The sequence below is a fragment of the Pyrgilauda ruficollis genome, unplaced genomic scaffold (assembly GCF_017590135.1).
Source record: "Pyrgilauda ruficollis isolate IOZ18807 unplaced genomic scaffold, ASM1759013v1 scaffold4, whole genome shotgun sequence".
NCBI classification, from domain to species: Eukaryota; Metazoa; Chordata; class Aves; order Passeriformes; family Passeridae; genus Pyrgilauda; species Pyrgilauda ruficollis.
Window position 1 is genome coordinate 3,855,559 of NW_024525489.1, and position 21,448 is coordinate 3,877,006.

Consider the following 21,448-nt stretch of genomic DNA (forward strand, 5'->3'; position numbering starts at 1 on the left):
ACAGTGCATATCAGGAGGGGGTTTGGAACAGTAGATGCTGATTGCTGTTTCAAGAACTGCCTGTAGAGAGAAAGATAACTTTCTAGTGAAGAAGAAAAAAAATAAAAGCCACATTCAAGGAATCTTGAAAGCAGAAAATCTTTGCCTTTTATCTTTTTTTTTTTTTTTTTTTTTTTTTCCTGTTGTGTAGAGCATTCCCTTGTGGGTCAACTCCCTTTCTTTCTTGCTGGTTTAAATTTACCTCTCTCTTGCCCTGGATTATACACCATATAACTTCATAGCTGGATGAAGTCAGGTGCAAGGCTGCCCTGCTCAACGTGCAAATAACCAAACTGAACTGTATCTCTGTGTCACTTTAATTTTGCTAGAGGGAATTCCCTTGGAGCCATGGCAATGGAGTCAGTAGCTGGCCATGGCTGCTGCAGGATTTTTTTTTTTTTAAGTCCTAGTAAGAGTATTCTTAAAAAATGGCCAGAGATGAAATGATGCCCAGTGTCAACAGTGGTGATAAACTGAGATGAAGAATATGAATTGCTATTTTCCCGATCTGATGTTTTCCATACATGATTTTAAACAGGAGGAAATAGGATCCTGACTTTGTTGCAGTCCCTATAATGAAGGGGGACTGCACCAGGTGGAAGCTTGCTTATTTGGCTGGCTACTGTCATTTTCTGTTTAAAAAAAAGGCACTGAAGACTGAGAATGTCATGGAGGAACTAACTTGACAAGTCAATTTGGACTGCAGAATGTTGTAATTACTGTGATGGAGACTAATTGATTTGCAAGGGACCCAGGAACTGCAGCACTGAATAAGTAAAAACTGTAAAATAGGGTATTGAGATTTTTTTTGCTCTGGGCAGTTTTGGGACTGTCCCATTACTTATCTCTAGATGAATAGTGAAACCATTTTTGTCATCTTTAAAATGATCCACTAATTGTAATAGATGAAACTAGAGCTGATCAATATTTTTGGCAAGCAGATACTCAATTGAAAAAATTCTGGTATTGGATTTTTTTTCTTCTTTTGAAGTAACTTTTTGTTTTGCAATTTACTTCATTATTCCTTTATAAGATATAACAGAAAATATTTTCTTGAAACAAAATTGAGTGTGATTTCTGTGGTTTTCAGACAATTTCAAAATTCTTTGGGTTTGTTGCAGTTTGGAAAATTAGTATATTTTCACTTCACATTTTTCAATATAATCGAAATTCCAGTCTCCTCTCTCCATGGTTGAGAATATTTTTGTCCATAAAAATAATTTGAATTCATTAACTATTAATCAATACAACTATTAATAACTACAATTAATTCGAGAGGCACTTAAGTATGAATAGCCACATTCTACAGATGGAAGAGGAAAGAAAAAACATTAATGTCTTTGTTCAAGGCCATATAATTATATAAGAGACTGATCTCAAGTGCTGTGCTCAAAGAGATAGTAGAGCATTTCATATTCAGACATGAGCCGAATTCAACAAATGAATAAATGAGTAGCTGTAGAGACATTTCTGTTGTTACCCAAATGAAAGTAAAGTTATGGATGTTTCTCCTGGCTTTTTTATATGGGAAACGAATTATACAGTTAAATACTAATTATTTTCTTGACCTGACAGAATTTCAACAGAAGAAAATATACCATATTCATACTGATTGATGAATCAACTTAATGCTAGGCTTGAACTTTCTATTGTTAAGAGAATACATCATGCTGTAATTTAGTCTGAGTAAGAAAAGAAAATATTGGCCTAAAATTTAAATAGCCCATGAAACATGTGGTGTTAGTCTCTTTCAAATTTGAATGATCAAAATAGCATTTGTCAGTAATTCTTTACAGTAATTAGTATTATTCCTCACTTAAGGAAATACCACCTACTTTGGGGGATAATGTTATCTTTTTGTGTTCAGACATCAGTCAGTAAATTTAACAAAAACCAGGCTTAAAGAAAATTCCACAATTTTTGCCAAGAACAGTGAAATTTAAGACTTTGGATTCCAAAGCATATTTTTGCAGTGTCAGCTTGAGCAATTTTATACTGTGGTTTTCGTCCATAATGCCATAAGATATAATTTATATTGGAAAAAATTTTACTTATTGCATGTGATGCTGTTGTGAAATCTCATGCTAGGAGTGGAATCCAGTCATGTCACCACCATATAAATCTCTGAAATAGGGAGTTTGTAGTGGTAATTGCTATATGTGTTTGAGCAGAGCACTGTGATCAGTTGTTGGCTGATGCCAAATTGAGAACCATGTATGACTCAATTAGTTGAGGTAGAAGAGAAATAAATGCATAGTAAAAGATCATTAGGAAAGATATATTCAATATAAATGATCTAGTGCTCAGTTAAATGAATGAATAGGAGAGAAGCTAGCATGTAGGCAAAGAAGATATACAGCTTTGAAAGGCCAAAATTTATGATGATAAAAGGAGTCCCAGAAAAAAAATACAAAACGGAATAATAGAAGTAAATTAAGATAATTAGTGCTAAGTGAGTTTGGTGTAGCTGGAAAGTAAACAGAGTTGAGAGAGGAAAAAATGAATGTGTTGCTGGTCAAATTGTTGGCAACTCTCTGAGGCAGTACTTTTGCAATAGATTAATTTAAACCTTGTTAATGGAATAATCTCTCATGCTAATACAAATTAGCTATTTAGGAATTACTGAAGCAGCTACACTGGAAAGCGTACAATTTCCCTTTTTTTTTTTTTACCACTGCATGCAATAAGGGGCAAGGGAATAAATTATCCTATTTACAGTTTTATGGAATAAACTGGGACCTATAAAGAAAGATTTTGGGTTAGGTGAATTCTGCAAACTGGAAAATATAATTTTAAAAGTATTTTTAAACTGCAAACAGCTGAGTAATATGAAATCTGTTTGAAACAGTAGTTTACCACCCTTATTTGAATCTGTCCAATGAGGCAGTGCTGTATTTTGCTTGTGAATCTATTGCTAAATCTAGTAATGAATGAATAATTTTCTATGGCTAATTGAAATTTTAAAGTAGTCATAACCTACTTTTTATGTGATGTTTAACAAAAAAACCCCAGCTGTGTATCACGGAGCGTGATCCAGGCATAGAGGAAATGCTGGCAAATTGTGGTTCTTGAATGAGATGAAGGTAGAGGAGGGATAAGTGAGACCCTGTGGACTGGGTGACACCTACTGGGGCTCCTGGGGAAGGATCCAGCAATTGGGTTATTTGTGCCCAGGTGGGGCAGGGGAGGGCTGGCACATGGGCCTTGGGTTGGGGGTGTCATGATGAAGGAGGTCTGCTTGGTTGGCTGTCCCTGTGTGAGAAGCCCCTGAGAAACAGGGCAAAGCCCCTGGGAGGTGTGTGCTGGGGGCTGCAACCTGCCAGACACCCTCGGAGCATGGCCAGGAAGGTCCTTGCTGTGGCTCCTGGATGGTATTTGGAGCTTCAGAAGGAGCTTGACAGCCTTGAACTGTGGAAAAAGGAGAATGCAGTGGGAAGGAAAAGCAGTGGTGGAGGAGGAGGACTGCTTGTCTGACTTCTGTGAGTGCCTCTGTTCTGCAGCATGGCCCCAGGGGGCTGTGCCAGGCAGGAATTACTCCTTAACAGACAGGTAGGTGGAAGGAGTATTTTGAGGAAATGCAAATGGTGTAAAGCAGATTCCTGGGGTAAAGTGCACAGCCAGGATATAAACCAGGTAGGCAAAAGAAGCACTTGCTGTTCAGAGACTCCTGGGGATTCAAGTGAGGGTGTCTCTCTTCTCTGTCTGCTGATTGTTCCACATCTCCTCCCCCCTCCCCCCCATTTTTTTTTCCAGTCAAATATGAGTTTTTCTATCTTCCTTCCTTAAAAACCCAACCTCCATGCTACCCATCACATGTCATTTTTGTGCTACCCTGTGAAAGGGCAGGCTGTCTTTTCCCCCAAAATCCTCAGTTTTCCAAGTTGTGTTGATGTATACAGTCACTGCAGAGCTCTTATGCCTTGGAAGGCATTCAGGGTTAAATTCTCTCCCGTGCTGTAAGCCTGATTCTGCTACCTTCCCATGTCTTACCCAGGCTCATACACCTTGGTGGCTCAGAGATACCTGCTCTGTCTGCTGATGGATAGCCCCTACCAAAAGAGAATTCCAGAGCAGGATGTGTTGCTGTGCCCCTGCCTGATGTTGGCCTTCTCTATAGGCTCTACTGAGGCTGTCAGCACTCCAGCTGACTCTTCTTCTGTACTCCAAATGTTCAGATTAGTCTTTCTGCTAAGTCACAGATAAATAAGGGTGTTACTGGATTCCAGGGCTACTTCTTCATAGCTTTGAAAGGCCTGACATGATTTATCATTCTGTTAAAGAGAGAATAGTAGTCTACATAAGCTATTCAATCTGTATCAGGCTAAAAGAATTAAAACGCTGAATTACATTTTCAGTGATAATGTATGGTGATAGCCTTTGTCCAAGAAGGAGAGCTAATTGAATATATTAGAGTCTGAATTATTTCAAAAAGCTGCTGTTAGAGCGAGACTTACACTGTGTATAAAGGGAGGCATGTTCCAGAGGCAGGGATCAGTTACTCTCCTCTTCTCCCCCCATTCAGCACACTTGTATCGATCTGAGGCAGAAAGTCAGATGAGATTACAAAGGATATTTGTTTGAGTAGCTAAGTGGTTGCTCTGTAGTCTATTTCATATTAGGGATGGAATTAGAATTGGAAAAGATGGAGAGGTATTAAATGCCAGTAACACTTAATATTATTTGGGTGTTTTGCTTCTTTGAGATAAGTAAAAAGCTTTTGGAACTGGCTGTTGCTTTGAATCAGAAGCATAGGGAAGCAGATTGTTGTCTGTTGGGGTTAATTTTTTATTTGCTGCTACAGAAAGTAGGATTTCTTTAGGTTACTTATGTGTTATCTTTATTCTTCTTCTTGGAGTAAAAGGAAAATAGAGTTTGTTTCCTTGTTTCGTTTGTTTGTTTGTTTTTCCCTGAGTGTGCATGTATGCATGTAAGGCAAGCATGGACATAGTTTTACAAATGAAAAATCAGTCTTCCCATCTCTTCCCACACCCTGTGCTCTAATACATGAATTGTTGCTGTTTCTCCCCCAGTTCTAACCAAGCTCACAGATGTCTGACTGAAATAAGCTTCAGGGGTCTAGAGATCTGTTTTCTTCAGTGCTGAAAACCACAGCAGTATCCAGAGGGCTTAGATATTGATTTTGACCTGTGCACATAATGCTATCTCATCTCTTGGTTGCTAAATATGGCCATCTGTAGGAAAGGTCATGTTCTCAGACCTAATTAAGAAAATCAGAGGAGACAAATGACGGAAATGTGTAGTCCTAATGATGACCTGACAGGGCTGCCAGGTTACTGCAGATAGGCAGAGCCAGACTGTGGCATGGCTGGCTTCAAATAAAGTGTCAAGAAAAAAGGCAGTGCTTTCTGCGGCTCTCGCCTCACAGTAGTGATAAAATTGGTTCATTGCCTCCCTTTTTGGAATAAATAATTTATTTTTTTGTCTGTTTCATTCTCTTTCTTTTAATGGTTAGCTTTTAGTCTCCTGCATCTCCCATTAATTGAGATGAAGCCTGAATTTTAGCAGTTCCATATGAGAGAAAAGTGCTGGAAAACTTAGGAAAGATTTGTGCCAATACTGAATATTTCTTTTTTTAAAAATAGGTAGTAAGTAGGAAGTAAATTATCCTGCCTTTGAGCCTATAAAAAATCTTAATGCTTGGGTTAAGTGCATTTTCTTTTTGTACATGTAGAAAGTGAATAATGGCCTAAAAAGTGAATACTGTCATGTAGATTGAATCTATTACTAAAGTACTTGTGCTACTGCAGCTGTAGGAGGTGGGGTGAATGCAGCATTTTAGTTATTTTCTGCAGTTATTCATGCTGCATCTTGTTTGGAGTGGAAAATGAAGTATTTCTCACATTTTTGGGGGGGCAGGTGGGGTGACCTCAGTTACTTTTTATGGCTGCTCTTTCAGCACTTTGTATTTTAATTTTTTTCTAGGTGGACTTTTGTTACTCAGTGAATTGAGCCGAATTTAGTTTTGCATGGCAAATGAACAGGAGCAACTGCTTTTATCTGTGCAGCATCTATCACTGTGTGTCCACTGTTATTGTTCTTGGACCACAAAGACACAAATAACAATAATTGCTCTGCTTGCAGCCCTTGTATTTTCACAGTGTGTTTTCACGCAGTTTTTCTGGGTGTGGAAGTAACAGCACAAATCTTATGTTGTCTTATTGAGAGGCAGAGCCAAAATATGGATATAATATGGATATCCTGGATCCTGTATTTGGAAAGAAGGCTACTTACATGGCTGAGGTATCAGTGTGAGACAAGGGGTGCACTCACAATAGATTAGACCTTGCAGAAAGCAAGGAAATACAGAAGAAAACCTGAGTAAATGTGCACAGAATATAGTGAGGAAGTCTAATTAATAACAAATTATACATGCAAATTTACTTTTGGCAGTATTTAATGGACAAACTTATGAAGCCTTTTCTTTGAATATAAAATACGGGCACTGCTTTCCTCTGGGTCTGAGTCTGGTCTGTTTTTCTGGTTTTGGGGTACAGTTCTACCCTGCAAAGAATGTGTAGAAGGAGAGGGAGGGGAAGTGGTTGTGCTTATTATTTTAAGAGCTTTTGACATTCAAGTCTGCTCAGTCAGTGGCTATGGAATTATTTCTTCAGTGTCTCAGTGCCTTGAGCTTACCCTTTGGTTTGGAGGGGACTGGCTACACTTTCTTCCTTTATCATGCAGCAGCCATCACTGGCAATGAAAGTAACCTGCCAAACAGGAAATATTTATCAATATCAATACACAGGTATCAGCAGTAGAATTTTTTAGTCTCATTCAGTCACTTCAAAGCATTTGAAATGTAAGTGTGTGTGAAATTCAGTATTTTCTGACATACCGGACCAAGTGCTGCATATTGAAGTGAGCACTGCACCCAAGTTCTCTTTGTAAAAAAATATAGTAAAAATGTACTATGTGTCTATTCTGGCCATATAACAAATTTTTAAAAATTTATTTTCGCATGACCTCAAGGGATGTTTTCTGTTGGATAGACTACCAGCAGTTGCAACTGTGTCAGGGTAAATCAGACCCAGTAGAACTCCATGGAATATTATTTAGCCTTGTCCTTTCCCTGGCTGCCACACAGACTTTCCTTATGGTGACCCTTTAGAGCAGAGCATCTGAGGGTGCCTGCTTGGGACATGCAATGCCATTTCTAGCTCTTCATGAACTGAAGTTTTTCTATTTCCTTTGGGCACAAGGATCTCTGGGTGTCTCTTCATCTGCCTCTCAAAACTGGCAGGAGCAGCAGACCAAGAGGGTGGGACATACATCAAGAGAAGTAAATTGAGTTCAGGCGCCTTTGCGTGACATCGTGGAGCCATCTGTACGATAAAAGCATAAAAATAATCTGCTCTGATAAGAGCATTAAAATGGAGAATAATCTAAAAGTACAGTTCTATTTCGGAAAGTGGTAATCTAAAATTGTCAATTTTTCAATCCAGCAGATCTATTCCAGTGAGCATTAAAATATAACTTGCTAAATCTAGTGCCAAAAAGTACTGATTTAAAGTATTGCAGGACTATCTGATTTTTTCCCCCTACTTTATCATCTGTGAAGCAGTCTATTAAGTTTCTGTTGTTTGGAACCATTTGAAATTCTTTGACTTAGAAATTTTTAAGAGTTATATGCATAATCAGTTCCCTGTACAGTTCTTGCTCTTGATATTGATCCATTTAGGATAGACAAATCCTTTCCTTTGAGGAAATCAAAGAGAGAACACGGTTAACACTGAAATAAAAAAAAAAAATTGGGTTTTTTTTAACCGAGCTTTTTCTGAACTTTTAGAATTTCATTGGCAATGCAGTCAGGTGAGTATTAGGAGTAATTTGAATATTAAGTGTATCCTTCCAGAGCAACCAAATCAAGTATATATTTTCTGTAAATATTCAAGTTCTTCTTGTACAAAAAGCCTAATTCTCTGTATCTCTTGTCAGAATTTGGTAGAATCAGTTTCTCCCAAATGATGCAGTTCAATCCCATTTAAATTTTTTAAATAAAATTTCTTTTAGTGAATTCCACAAGAGAAATTAGGATAAGAGAATGCTTGAAAAAAGTATTTTGCCTTAGACTTTTAAAATCTGATTTCACATATTTCAGTTAGTATTCCCATTTTTCATATCCAATTTCTTGAGCTCCTCTTCTGTGATTCTTTCCTTTCCCCAAGTATTTCTAATCTTTGACTCTTTTTAATTTTTAATTAAGAATTTACCAAATTCTAATCTATTAAGTCCTTCTTAAACCATTATTATTTTTTGGCTTTGGTAGGACTCTTGCTGAGAGTCCTACCAAAAAAACAGCATTTTTTTTCCTTTTTTTTTGTTAATCACAGGGATATGTTTAATTTGAAGAACAGGTTTTGCACAAAAATAAAGCCGTTTTCTTGGATGTTGGGGTGGAGATTTTGAAGCAGTGTGTGATTAAAAGGCTTGGTTTTAAGACTGAAGCTAAAAGAGCACCATTGCTGGAGACCTCTCAAAATGTAAAAAATTAGTGTTTCTCTGCTAAGGTTTCTTAAGAGAAAAGGGAGAAATGGGCATGAGCCCTGAGGGAAAAGGCCAGAAAGCTGTGTTATAATGCCAGAATATTTAAAATGCAGAGACCAAATTTGCTTGTCAGTCCAGGACTTGCATATCCAATTCTAAAATGTGGTTATAATTTTTTTCATTTTCCACTTTGCTATTCCTCTCCATACTGAGTGTTCAGAAATACCTGCTTTCCCTGCCCTGGAAATTAAGGTCTTTTTTGTCATATTCTCAGAATTGGCACTGAGGCTTTGCTCCAGTGTTTACAAAACAAAGCTGGGTATGGAATGAATGGGAAATGAAAATTAATTTACTTTGTGTAGCAATTTTTGTATCAGTGACTTGAAAAGTTTGGCTTAGATATTCATTAAAAGAATAGTTCACTTGCTCTCTTCTAGATTTCTGGAAATATCTCTGATTTAAAGGAAGGCTGCTTTTTATTTTCTTTTTTTTAATCTCTCTCTCTCTTTTTACTCCCCACCCCCTGGTTGCATTAGATTTTGTCCAGATACTTAATAGAAATTGCTAGTGTGTTCCCAGGTAACAAATTACATCTGTCTCTGAAAATGAGTCAATGTAATCATGACAAATTCATGAAATAAAGGGAAAATATATTGCCACAGTCTTGGGGAACATGAGTCAATATACTTTATGTAATTATTTAATAAAACATCTTTTCTAGTGCATTGAAGCAGCCTAAGATACTGAGGCAGTTGTATTTATGTAGGAATAAACAAACTTCCAGTAAAAGCTGGTGACCAGAAGTATGCAATTATGTGTTTCCAGAAATACTCATTAAACCAGTCTGCTTAAATTTTAATCAGACTTCTATGTATGAAACAGTCTTGGTAAGAGGAAGTAGAAAAAAAAATGAAGGATTTTTATTATAGGCTATTCAGATCTTCTCGTGCTCCAAATAGGTTTGAATTTTTTTATTTGACTTCTTGTGCAAATCTGTATAAAAGTTAACAATACAAAATCCTGCATGATAGCTTAATTCTGTTTCAAGGAAGCCATATTATTTTCAGCACAGAAATACTGCATTGATATCAAAGCTGTCATAAAAAGGATATAATTTGGGGATTAGTGAGATGTTTAAAATATTTAAGCTTTGTGTAGTTCATATGAGAAATGCCAGAGGACTGATTGTCAGTGCATGAATTTGTATAGGAAAGTGAAGTCATAGGAAATGCATCGTAGGAAATAGGAAAACCACAAATTGCCAGGTACTGCCAGTATCTTTTGGCCTTCTTTATCTTTCTGACATTACATCTGACGTGTTGCATAAGAGTTCACAGCTGGATACGGAATAGACAGCCTGTCATTTGAAGTTTTCACAAAGGTATTTGTAAACTTATTCAAATAATCTGAAAAGGGAGTTCAGAGAGCAAAATGGTAGTGGATGAAGGCAAAGGTGCATGTGTTCATCCCGGGAAAGGGTCACTAAGCTTTTTGTGTTTCACAGTTTCTCTGTTACCTGGTGACTGTTTTTTGTGGATCACCTTGTTTCTTTGGAAGTTGCAGTTATGAATACTGTTGCTTTCACATGAAATCCTAATGGCCACTGTTCTTTGTCCTTCCAGGGCATCAGTAGCCTCTTCAGTTCCCTCAAAGTGGTCAGGCTGCTCCGGCTGGGCCGCGTGGCTCGGAAGCTGGACCACTACATCGAGTACGGGGCGGCCGTGCTGGTGCTGCTGGTGTGCGTGTTCGGCCTGGCGGCGCACTGGCTGGCCTGCATCTGGTACAGCATCGGCGACTACGAGGTCATCGACGAGGACACCAACACCATCCGCACCGAGAGCTGGCTCTACCAGCTGGGAGAGTCCATCGGAACTCCCTACCGCTTCAACACCTCCGGCTTCGGCAAGTGGGAAGGAGGGCCCAGCAAAGATTCCGTCTACATCTCCTCGCTGTATTTTACAATGACCAGCCTCACCAGTGTGGGATTTGGGAACATCGCTCCCACGACAGACGGGGAGAAGATCTTCGCTGTGGCTATGATGATGATTGGCTGTAAGTATTAGAGATTCTGTCTTTCTCGTGCACAACACCGAATAGCTGCGTGTCATGAATGCTGATTTCATAAGAACATCTGGAATCCTAGTAAGTGTGATGCAGCTAAAAATATTTTTGGTGGCAGTGTAAGTATTGCACACTTCCTTACTGGTTAGGTTTAAATCACAAAAAGGGGTATTGTTGTGACTAGCAAAAATTCAGTCATTTTGGAAAAAATATTCTGTCCATATCCTCTCAATATACTCTTGTAATAAACCATAAAATACTTAAAGCCTGAACTGTTAAGAATTAATGCACCTTTTGGCCTCAATTTTAGTATGTGGCAAACTCTTTTCATGTCTGAGAGCTGTATAAATTTGATAAGTGGGTCAGGGTGTGGGAGGAGGTCTGGGAGCATCATCTTCTAAGGGAGAGAAAACTGGGACTCTTTAGGAGCCACAAACTCTGGCGTGGGCTGAGCACACAGACATATCCTGAAGCAAGGGGGGTGATGCTGTGCTTGGGCACCTCTGGCTCAGACATCCTTGTTAGAATGGATACATGTTGCCAAGCTGTCCAGCTTTTGGCCATGTTCTCATTTCAATGCAGGATCCGCATTCAAAGTGCCTTGAGAGCTTCTTGGAGTTAAGAACCATATGGTGGCTGCTGTTAAACTAGGTCGTGGTCTTCTAGATAAGGGTGGAGTTTGAACCAAAATAAGGGAAAAAAAAAATCTGCTTTGTCCATGGAAAAACTTACTGATGGAAAAAGATAGAAGCTTCTGTACGGTAACATTGCATCCAGAGAAGGAGAAAGTCAATCCTGGCTAAGCAGAAAATGAAAACCAAATACATAATGAAACTCAATTAGCAGCACAATGCCTGTTGTAGAAATGTGAACCTTTGACTCTGATGTGTCCTTTTACAGCGACACTGAAGTCACACACTGAGATTATGTGTGCAGTGTTAAGTCTGATGAAGGTTAGTGAAAAAAACTATCAAGACAAGCATTGTTGATCACACAGGGATTGGGATATTTTAGCTATAAAAATTGTTAATTTTTTTTTATAGCTTTTTCCTCTGCCAAGAGTCCCATCATCCTAATAAAACACCCTGTAGGAGAAGGGACATTTTTATAAAACATGGATAAAATTTTGCAGTTTTCTCATGAGAAGGTGCATTAGACAATGTAGTGGTGTAGCACAAAGCAGGCTTCCAAACATGTTTCCTGATAAAGGTGCCAGTTTGATAGGAAATATCCTGATCTTTGGCTTATTGTTATGACCATGATACTAGCTAGAACAAGAACATCTAGTATTAATCAGTATTATTATTTAGTACTATGAATAATGATTAAGCATAGCCTTCAAAAAGTCATGAATGTACATGGGGTTATTTTGGACTTGTACCTGTTCCAAGCTCTTCATATGACAATGTGGCAGAAAGAAACTGAATTTATGCATAAATACAGTTGATTTAGATGAGCAGAAAAAAAAAACCACATTCTTTTTGTGTGTTTTATCCTCTGCTCATTTGAGTAGCAATAAGTGCTGTGTCAAAAGACTAGTGGCTTAAGCAATACTGAGGCCAGCTAAGCTTACAGTCACAGTTTCATTAGTAAGATCATCTTTGAAATTTTTACCGTATTTTTATTTCTCAAAGAAACTGACTTTTCTGGAAATGGTGATGGAGAAGGTGAACATCTGTGAAAATGTCTTCAAGCCCCACCATTTTTGCATGGGCTCGATGTGGGGCTGCCCTGCAGAAAGTCAGGGTGCAGTGCATGGCAGGGACTTGCCCTCCCACTGAAGGGTGTCAAAGAAGCTGCAGCTCTGTGGGTCCTCAATCAGTTCAGAGTCACAGCACTGCCTTTGCACCATCCCTCTGATTATGGGTATCGATGCTCTTGGCTTCAGTTTGCTCCATGAGCTGTGCCTCCATGGTTTGGTAGGGACACTCAAGAGCTGCTCCCCTGGAGTGCAGATGTTGGCATCTTGCAGAGGGAAAGGAAGAGTTTACTTTTAGAAGTGTAAAATTACAGAATTATTTTTAATCCAATGGATTTGATTGTGCAAAGTTCTTGTACCTCTGGGAAAGGCTGGTCATGGTACATTGCCAGGTGGTGTGGTGGTTTTGCAAGTCTTTCAGGTCCTTGTTTCTAGTAACTTGGTTTCTAGTTTTGTTTTGGTTTAGGGGCTCAGTATCTTGAATAGTTTCTGAAGAAGAAAGGTGTGAATAGCAGTGATACTTTTTTCTTTGATCTTGGATTGTTGTCTGTTGAGCCTCTGTTTCTGAAGAGGACTTGCTGTGCAAAAAAGTGTTTTTAAGACTTGCATTGCTGTCTTTTCCACTGGCAAATTGACTGAAGGGTTTGTGCTACAGTCAGCACAGGCCTGTGGTGACATCCAAACGGGATGTTTGTGCCAGAAAGGCTCAGAATATTAGGGGTATTTAAAAGCATAAGCAGTTCATAACTAGTGTTCTTCCACGTGTCTTTAGTATGCTTAAGCCCAGAGAGATGGAGTAAACACTGTAATTCCATCTTCCATAAGACAAAATGTGGTTTGCCCTGCTGCTCAGCCATGGATATGTCCCCTTGTGCTCACTGCTTACTCCCTCTGTAAAGCTGATCCTGTGGCAGAATTTCATTTGTGTTGCATTAACTCTGTAGACACACTGACCACTAGTATTAGTACTTTACTGTGATATCAGATAGCTGTTTAAAAAAAGTAGGTAGGACCACTTCCATTTTCTCTTTTATTCAAGCTTTCATTATGGTAAATAATAAATCGAAGTAACTTTTAATTCAAAATTTAGAAATACTTTATTGAAGCTGTCCTGGACCAGTGGGAATTTTGGCTGAGCTGAGTGCAAATGTTGACCCAGTAAAACATTTAATGTATGTTGCAGTGGGTACATCATATTGACTGTGCACAGATGCTGGGAAGGCATGGTTGAGGTGAATAAGCTGTGTGTGGGTATTGAGCCTGTGGGGCTGACTTTGTTAGCTGGGTTTACACTTGGGTTTACAAAGTTTAAGGAAGCATGGCTTTGTCTCAGCAGCCCTGGTCTCTGCTTCAGAGCCTCTTTCTGCAGGCAGGTGTTCTTGTGCTCTCAAGTGCAATGAGGCACATGCTGTCCTGCTGACCTCAATGTGGCTGCAGTTTTCAGAGAGAAAACTTGTCTTGCTGTTGGTTATTTTGATATGGAAAGGTGAAGCCCCTAATTAGATTTGTGGAGGGGGGCTGTGGCATGCTCCTAACCCCAGGGATGTTTTGTCACTTTGTCAGCTCCACTGGAGAGGGTAGGTGAAAATTGCTCTTGATTCTTGATGTCAAATAATGCACATCTGTTTGGGAAGATCAAGTTATTTTAAAATAGAGATGAAATACCCAGTGACTGCTTTTAACAATTTCTGTTCTGTGGAAGCTTGTGTTTCTTATTACTGTGTAGCAGCTTTTCCTGAACATATGTTGAATTATAGTTTTGCAAAGCAAAATAGCTTCACATCTCTGAACTGACCTGCATGGTTTTGCCTCACTTTCTTTGTTGAGTGTATGTGTGTGTATATAGAGGGAGAAGGATGAGTTACTAGGGGAAGTAAAAGCAATTAATTCCTCAGCTTCATTTTAAATGAAAAACATATTTGCTTATCCCTTTCCACAGATGGCCCTTAAATTGCTAATTAATAGGGAAGATGTCTACAGACAGATCTTTCTGTGAGGCTGATATTACATAAAACCAGGCTTAAAACCACTGTCTGGGTCTGCAGAAAGACATATATTTTCCATTTTTTAATATTTGAGAAAAAAAAAAAAAAAGCTGTTTCAATTTTTAGTTTCTTCCCTGTGGAGACATATGCCTTGAAATTACAGTCTTTATATATTTTTCTCAGTGATTCTGTCAGGTTGGGTTGGGTATTGTTTATATTTCCTATGCACTAGTAAAAATCAGACGACTTTCATTTGCAGTTTTTGTATCTGGGCATTGTGTCAGCAATCTCCTTGCTATGCAGGTGGAGTAGGGATGAGCAGTTCTAAAAATGCTTGGCATTCTTGACTTTTGACATAAAATAATACTGATGGATGCTTGCCTATTTGGATTTTGAGCAATGGAGCAAAATCCATCATTCTGGGAACTTTTTGTTGATGTTTTCAGTTGCATTAAAAGATCCCAAGTTTTTGGTGCCTGTTTATGCTAAATTCTCCTTTGTTAGGTAGGAACTTACTGGAACTACAGGGCTGGACTCATCCAAAATATGAAGGAAAAGGCACATGTTTGAATGCTAAATGAAATCATAAATTCCCCTGTGAAACACTATACTTAGACCAGATAGTGAGAGGGATCATGGAAAAAGACAAAAGTAGGAGTTAAAAGGTCAGATTCATGAACATGCATGCTTGCATACTGTGATGAATTGTCAGCCACTGAGTTCATTAGTCAAAACAGTCCAGAAACCCAAGCCACTCCTCTTCTGCATGATGTGTTGTGCACCACAAGCATCATGCAGTCCTGCAGCACTTCAGCTGTTGTCTCTGCTTAAGGTAGACACAGATCCCAGGAGAATGGAGTAGCTGTCTCAGCTTTGATCAGCTTTGTCTAGTTTCTTGCTCATTAGACAAAAAACCCGCCAAAACCAAACCAAACAAAAACACCCAAACAATCCAGAAATGAGAATAACATTCAGTAAATGTGAAAATATAGGCAGTTTTGTTTACAGTACTCTTGCTGGAAGGAACAATAGTGTGACCATCCTTGAGAGCTTTAAGAAAATCTTGGTGGCAGGTATCTTGATGCACAGGTCAGTGTTACTCCTTCACAGTGTCACAGAGCATTGGTGTGCTTTGGTGACCTCCAGCAGGTTAAGAAGTGTTTAGTGGCTCTTGTGAACAAGGATAGTCAGAAGCTGACAAAAACTAGACTGTTGTTATCAAAACACCTGGACAAGATATAGAGGCATTGCAGCATCATGTTTGATGACCTTCCTGAGCCATGATTTCCCCCTCATAAAGCAAGTCATCAATTGAAAAGCAAATGGATGTGGTCATTTACTAAACATGTATCTAATGACAAGAGAAACATATTTACTCCTAGAACCCCTTCTAGGTGGTGGGGGAATGTGTTGGAATAATTTTTGCTGGAAGTTGGTGGCCTGAAACTAAGGGCCAGCCATGTGCCAAGTGTTAGTTAGGTTTGCTGAGGGTATCATTAATGAGTGCAGCACAAAGGCCTAGGAGATTTTAAACACAATGAAACTTTCTCTGCGTTCATGGGTATTGCCAGTGCAGTGTTTTGGGTTTGGGGACATGCTGGGAAAGGAAAAAGAAACCTTGTCTTGCAAAAACTGTCTCTTGAATTCCTGGTCTTTGTCCCATCCCTGGCGAGATAAGAAAAATCCCTCAGATGTCACATACCTCTTGCAAGCTCCTGAAGCTGCAGATGGCATGCTTTCTGTAGGGCTGATAGTTTTGCATTAACTTTCATTCTCATCTATCTTAGCCAAGAGCAACACTACTCTAGCCAGTAATTCCTAATCTAAAGACCTGGATTTTTTTTTTTTTAATTTCTTTTTAATAAGTATGGCCAGTCTTTTCAGTTCCGTTCCTTCACCCCTCCATGATGTGTCTTATTACTTTTTATTTGATGCTAGTCATGAAATTTGAAGAGATGGTGTGTTATTGCTGTAATTGTTAAGCAACTGTTTAGGATTTCTGAGTGTTATTTTGCTTGGATGCTTTCTCCACTAGAACAAACCACCAGAAGTGCTGTGGATATATTTCTGTGCAAGTTTCAGCAAAGTGATAAGGCTGGCAGAAAAGTGGGTAGAGTTTCTCTGTACGTTGGAAGAGGGTTTAACTATTAGGGCAGGATTTGGTCTGGTTATCTCTAAAGATGAAAATATTTCAATTTTTCATGCTCAGAGTAAAGAACGAGTGAAAACCAAGCAAAAAAAAAAAAAAACCAAACCAAAACAACAAAAAGCCAACTCCAAAACTCAACAACAAAACCTACGAAGACCTCAAAATCATTGTGACAAATAGAAATAAAATGGATAGACAAGGTTGTTTTTGGCTTTTTGGATATATAAACAATCCTTCAGACATCTGAGTCCTGAGGGATGCAATTTCCAGCCGAGTGCGTCAGTATTTCTCATTGGTAAGCGTGGGGTGCGCTGGGTCGTGGCAGCATTTCCAGCCCCACTGATGTACCTGCTCAGAGTTACATTATTGACATTCAGTGCAGACTGGCCATGGAGGAGGGATGCCATCAGTGCTGACAGGCTTCACAACACAGCCAGCTCCAAAGTCAGAATTTAGCTCTTAAAAGCTGCCTCCTCTTTGGGTAAGGATGTCCAGGAGCTGCTTGTTTTTTTCAGAATTGCTTGAACTGAAGCACAACCCTGTTCCCCAGGACTCAGTATTGGGACCAGTCTTGTTTAATATCCTTCTGAATAATCTGGATGAGGGGGTCAAGAGTACCCTCAGCCAGTTTGCAGAGGACACCAAGTTATGTGGCAGTCTTGATCTGCTGAAGGTCATGAAGGCTCTGCAGAGGGATCTGTACAGACTGGATTGCTGTGCTGAGGCTAATGGTGAGGTTCAACAAGGTCAAGTGACAGGTCCTGCACTGGGGTCACAACAACCCGTGCAGGCCTACTGGCTTGGGGCAGAGTGACTGGAAACCAGCCCAGTGGAAAAGGATCCAGGGGTGCTGGTGACAGCAGCTGAACATGAGCCAGTGTGTGCCTGGGTGGCCAAGGAGGCCAATGGCATTCTGGCTTGTACCAGAAATGGCGTGGCCAGCAGGACCAGTGTTGCGGTGCGTTTAGAGGTGGGGCACCCCGGGGATGTCCCCGGAGGGGGCAAGGATTTCTGCCTCTGTACTGGGCAATGGTGAGGCTGCACCTCAAATCCTGTGTTCAGTTCTGGGCCTCTCAATACAGGAAAGAAGTGCTGGAGTGAGTCCAGAGAAGGGCAGCAGAACTGGAGAGTCTGGAGCACAAGGCTGATGAGAGCAGCTGAGGGAGCTGGAGAAAAGGAGGCTTGGGGGAGACTTTATCCCTCTCTACAGCTGCCTGAAGGGAGGCTGTAGCCAGGTGGGCGTCGGTCTCTTCTCCCAGGTGACAGGAAATAACCTCAAGTTACACCACGGGAGACTTAGATTGGATATTAGTAAAAATTTCTTCATGGGAAGGGTGTTCAGGCATGGGAATAGAGTGCCCAGGTGAAGGTGTGGAGTCACCATCCTGGAGGTACTTAGAAGACATGTAGATGTGGCACTTGGGGACAGGGTTTAGTGATGGACTTGGCAGTGCTGGGTTAAGATTGGACTCAATGGTCTTAAAGGTCTTTTCCAATTTGAATGATTCTCTGGTTCTATGATAAAACACTGGTGTTAAAATCAGAAAAAAGCCTTTAGGCAGCACCTATCTAAATAGTAAATTCCTACAAAAATTGTCTCCAGGAGAAGATGGACTCAAAGTTGTTTTTCAGGTTCACAACACAAGTGCTAATGCTGTAATAAATCTGTTTTAGCTAGTGACCATGGCCATATGAGAAGTGGCCCATTCATTTGGGGTTAGTCCCCTCCTAACCCCAACACATTTCAAAGCAAGCAGTAAGAAAGTATTTTCTGTCAGTATATTAGTATGGTAATACTTTGTTGCCTGGCCTGGCCTGAGGAAGCTTAAATTAATTCTCTGTGAGATGTTATTTCTTAGAATGCAAAAATTAGTAACCAGTATTCCCTTCCTTGTTATTTAAAGCATGTATAACCAGATTAAAGCTAGATTAAATTATTGCTACTAATTTTTTTGCAAAATATATTTTGGAAAGGGCAAGGGTAAATTGCCCGTGTACTTTTGGCTGTATGGAAAAAACCCATAAATGTTCCAGAGCTACATATCACATACCTATGCTTTATGAATTGTCCCTCAATATGTTATCTTGCCCTAATGACTAAGAATTTCAGGCTGTGCTTCAGCCTAATAGAACTAGAGAATCACCCTACCTCAGAATATACTAGAATTTAGTTGCTAGAATACTCCCGGGATATAGTCCATATCTTTAGCAGTACTCTGCAAATGCAATCACGACAATTCCTGTAGTGAGATTTTTCTAAAAATTTCTAATTCTCAAGGTTTTTACAGTCCATTTCTCTCCTGCAGAGCTTAACATTGCTCCCCAAGACATTGGACAACTTTTGAAAGAACAGTACATGGAAATGGAGAAAAAATAGTTCTGTTTGACAGGAGAGAAGATGAAAGCTGTGAAGTGTTAATAGTTTGGTTTTTCCAGGATTTGAGGAGAGCTCACACTACAGTAATGTTATAGATAATTGCCTTTTCTCTTTTACACAGCATTTATAAATTTTGTCTTTTAACTCTTTAATAGGAAGGAGAAGGATTAGGAAAATAGGTGTCCCAGCTGTGGATATCTTTCTTTTTCACCTGACGTCTTTCATATCATGTGCAGCATTTTGCTTTCTTTAGACATTTTTAACATTACTTTCTATAACTAGATTTAAAACACTGAAATATGCTGGCTTTATCAAAATTTAATCAGAGTGAGCAACCAGCTTGTTTTAAAATCTAAAGAAACTTGATTAACACAAGTTAATTTTTGAGAGAAGAGTGTGATGCATCCAGAACATGGACTGAGAAAGCAGAGGAATATAAAAAGAAGAAAGAATATTTCAGGCAAGATAATTTGCAAGATAAGTATTTTGTTCCCTACAATAAAATGAAGAACCTGCAAGAGACACAGTGCTTTGCTATGCAGGACAGCAAACCTTGGAGTTCAGTTTACAAATTTATTCTTAAATTGCTGAATTACACAAGTGCAATCTAGAAGAGCATGGTTTGTCTGTCAGAACTATATTATGGATTCCCACTTGTGGAATTGGCTAAATATAAGCAACATACAAAAAGCACAAATTTTTCATTGTCTCTGCATTCCTTAAGCAGCCAACTGTATTGCTGAAGGATGGTAATGCTGGACAAGGATTTGGTTTTACACAAGTCCATTTCTGACAAAAATCCCCCAATCTTTCAGATAGGCATGGGTGGAAAAATAGTAAAATAGCACATCCACCCATATAACACATTCTGCCACTTGTCACCAAATATGTGGAATATGATGGAAGTTCTGAAGCATCTTCTAAGCACTTTTCACTTCTGCATCAGCTTCAAAAAATTGTGTAATTATTTTAATATCTACATTCTGCTGGACTCAAACAGACCTGCTGTAGGTTACAAGATGTTGGAGTAGAAGTAGCTTGCCTAGCTGGAATGTGTGAGTGGTTTATAGATCATGTTATGACCTTAACCCCTTGGAGAAGCAGTCTCATGACATCTTGAGGATGAATAAGGCTTAGTTGTGCTTACCAGATCAGTGAGTTTTAGTGCATTTGGCTGCTTTTGTATTTTAAAGGAAGATTTGTCTGTTTATAAAAGTGATAGGGAATGTTTTAGAGTAGGCAAAAGCTGCTAGAGGTCATATTCAATCTGTTTCTTGCAGTTGAAAGCTCTGAAATACACTAGATCTGAACTTGAGTTATTATCTGAAGACATCTCCTATCATAAGCAGCAGCCTGTTGGAAGAAATTCTGATCTACTGAGAGAATATGGAGTATATGTAAAAATATCAGTATCTTTTATCCACTGTGCAGCAACTCTTGCTGCTACTGGTGTGAAAAATGTGGAAGGAGACAAGTAACATATTAATAGGTCCTATTGCCTGGAAGAAAAGTAGAAAATCTATTCTTCTAACCAAAGGATTTTGGCAGCCAGTAGGTTCTAAAATCTCAAGTGCCTTACAGTAAAGAATGAAACAGTTGAGGTATTAAGGCCTGACTTTTCTGACTCACCTCAACATGAATTAGAAATGCTTTCTTCCTTCTTTGAAATCAAACCAGTAACTGTACCAAGTGGTGTGGAATTCAGTTTTCTGGTGAGATAATAGGCAAACCTTGCTTTGCCCTGTCCCCAAGCCAAAAGCAAATATGTCTTGGTTGATGGGTGCAGGTGAGTGTCATGATTCGGGTTTGTGGTTTGATACTTCCTCATTGTTTTTGCAAGGATCCTACAGGATTTTCACTACAAAATAAGAGGGAACTGGAGATTGATAATATCTTCTAAGTGTAACAAGGCCAAGTGGAAGGAGACAGAATTGGATTTAAGATAATTAATTTCTGCCTTTGAACTTGAATGAAGAATTTTTTTGCAAGTTATTTTCTGATAAAATTGAGATTTACTAGGAAAGCATGAAAAATAATGTTGGAGGTTTTGGGTCATCCTGGTCCACAAAGGTCTTAAGCAGTCTCAGAGCTTCTAGAAACTTCATCAAGTAAATTCTGAAGACTTATTACAGTTGTATGACTTACTGACAGTTTGTACTTTTAGTACAAGTTTTCCAAAATATGAAGTAGCACACTTGCTCCAATTTTGAACCAACCATATCCTAATGTTCCTTTGTAAAACCTTTCCCCTCTTTCATATTCAGAAGGCAAATGAGTGGAATTTAATCTCCTAACGGTCAGACCTGCTGACCATTTGTGTGTTGTGTGTGTGGTCCTGGACCGTGTGCATCCTTTTGCATCTAGCACACAGATCTGGCTCCGATTTGGTCTTGGAAATAACCCAGTATCCACTGAGAATAGTTCACAGAACTGCACCCTAAATCTCATGTGGCCTATTTCCAGTTCTCTTTCCTAAAATGGACCACCATTTTTCTCTCACTTGTCTCTATAAACTTTCATTTCTGGGCCTGTCACCACTCTGAGCTTTGCCATCCCACATTAGCAGCATCATCCTGGCTTTATTTTTTTTACCTCACAGAGAAAATTTAATAAGAAACAAGGAACCAGAAAAG

General features: G+C 39.2%; 1 protein-coding gene across 1 annotated transcript in view; it reads left to right on the forward strand.

Moving 5' to 3' along the window:
• KCNH1 (potassium voltage-gated channel subfamily H member 1) overlaps positions 1-21,448 on the forward strand; it is a 169,222-nt gene that overhangs the window by 38,648 nt on the left and 109,126 nt on the right. Inside the window, exon 7 of the mRNA XM_041477121.1 lies at positions 10,167-10,596. Within this exon, the coding sequence (XP_041333055.1) occupies positions 10,167-10,596 (430 nt within the window). The remainder of the gene's footprint in view (positions 1-10,166; positions 10,597-21,448) is intronic.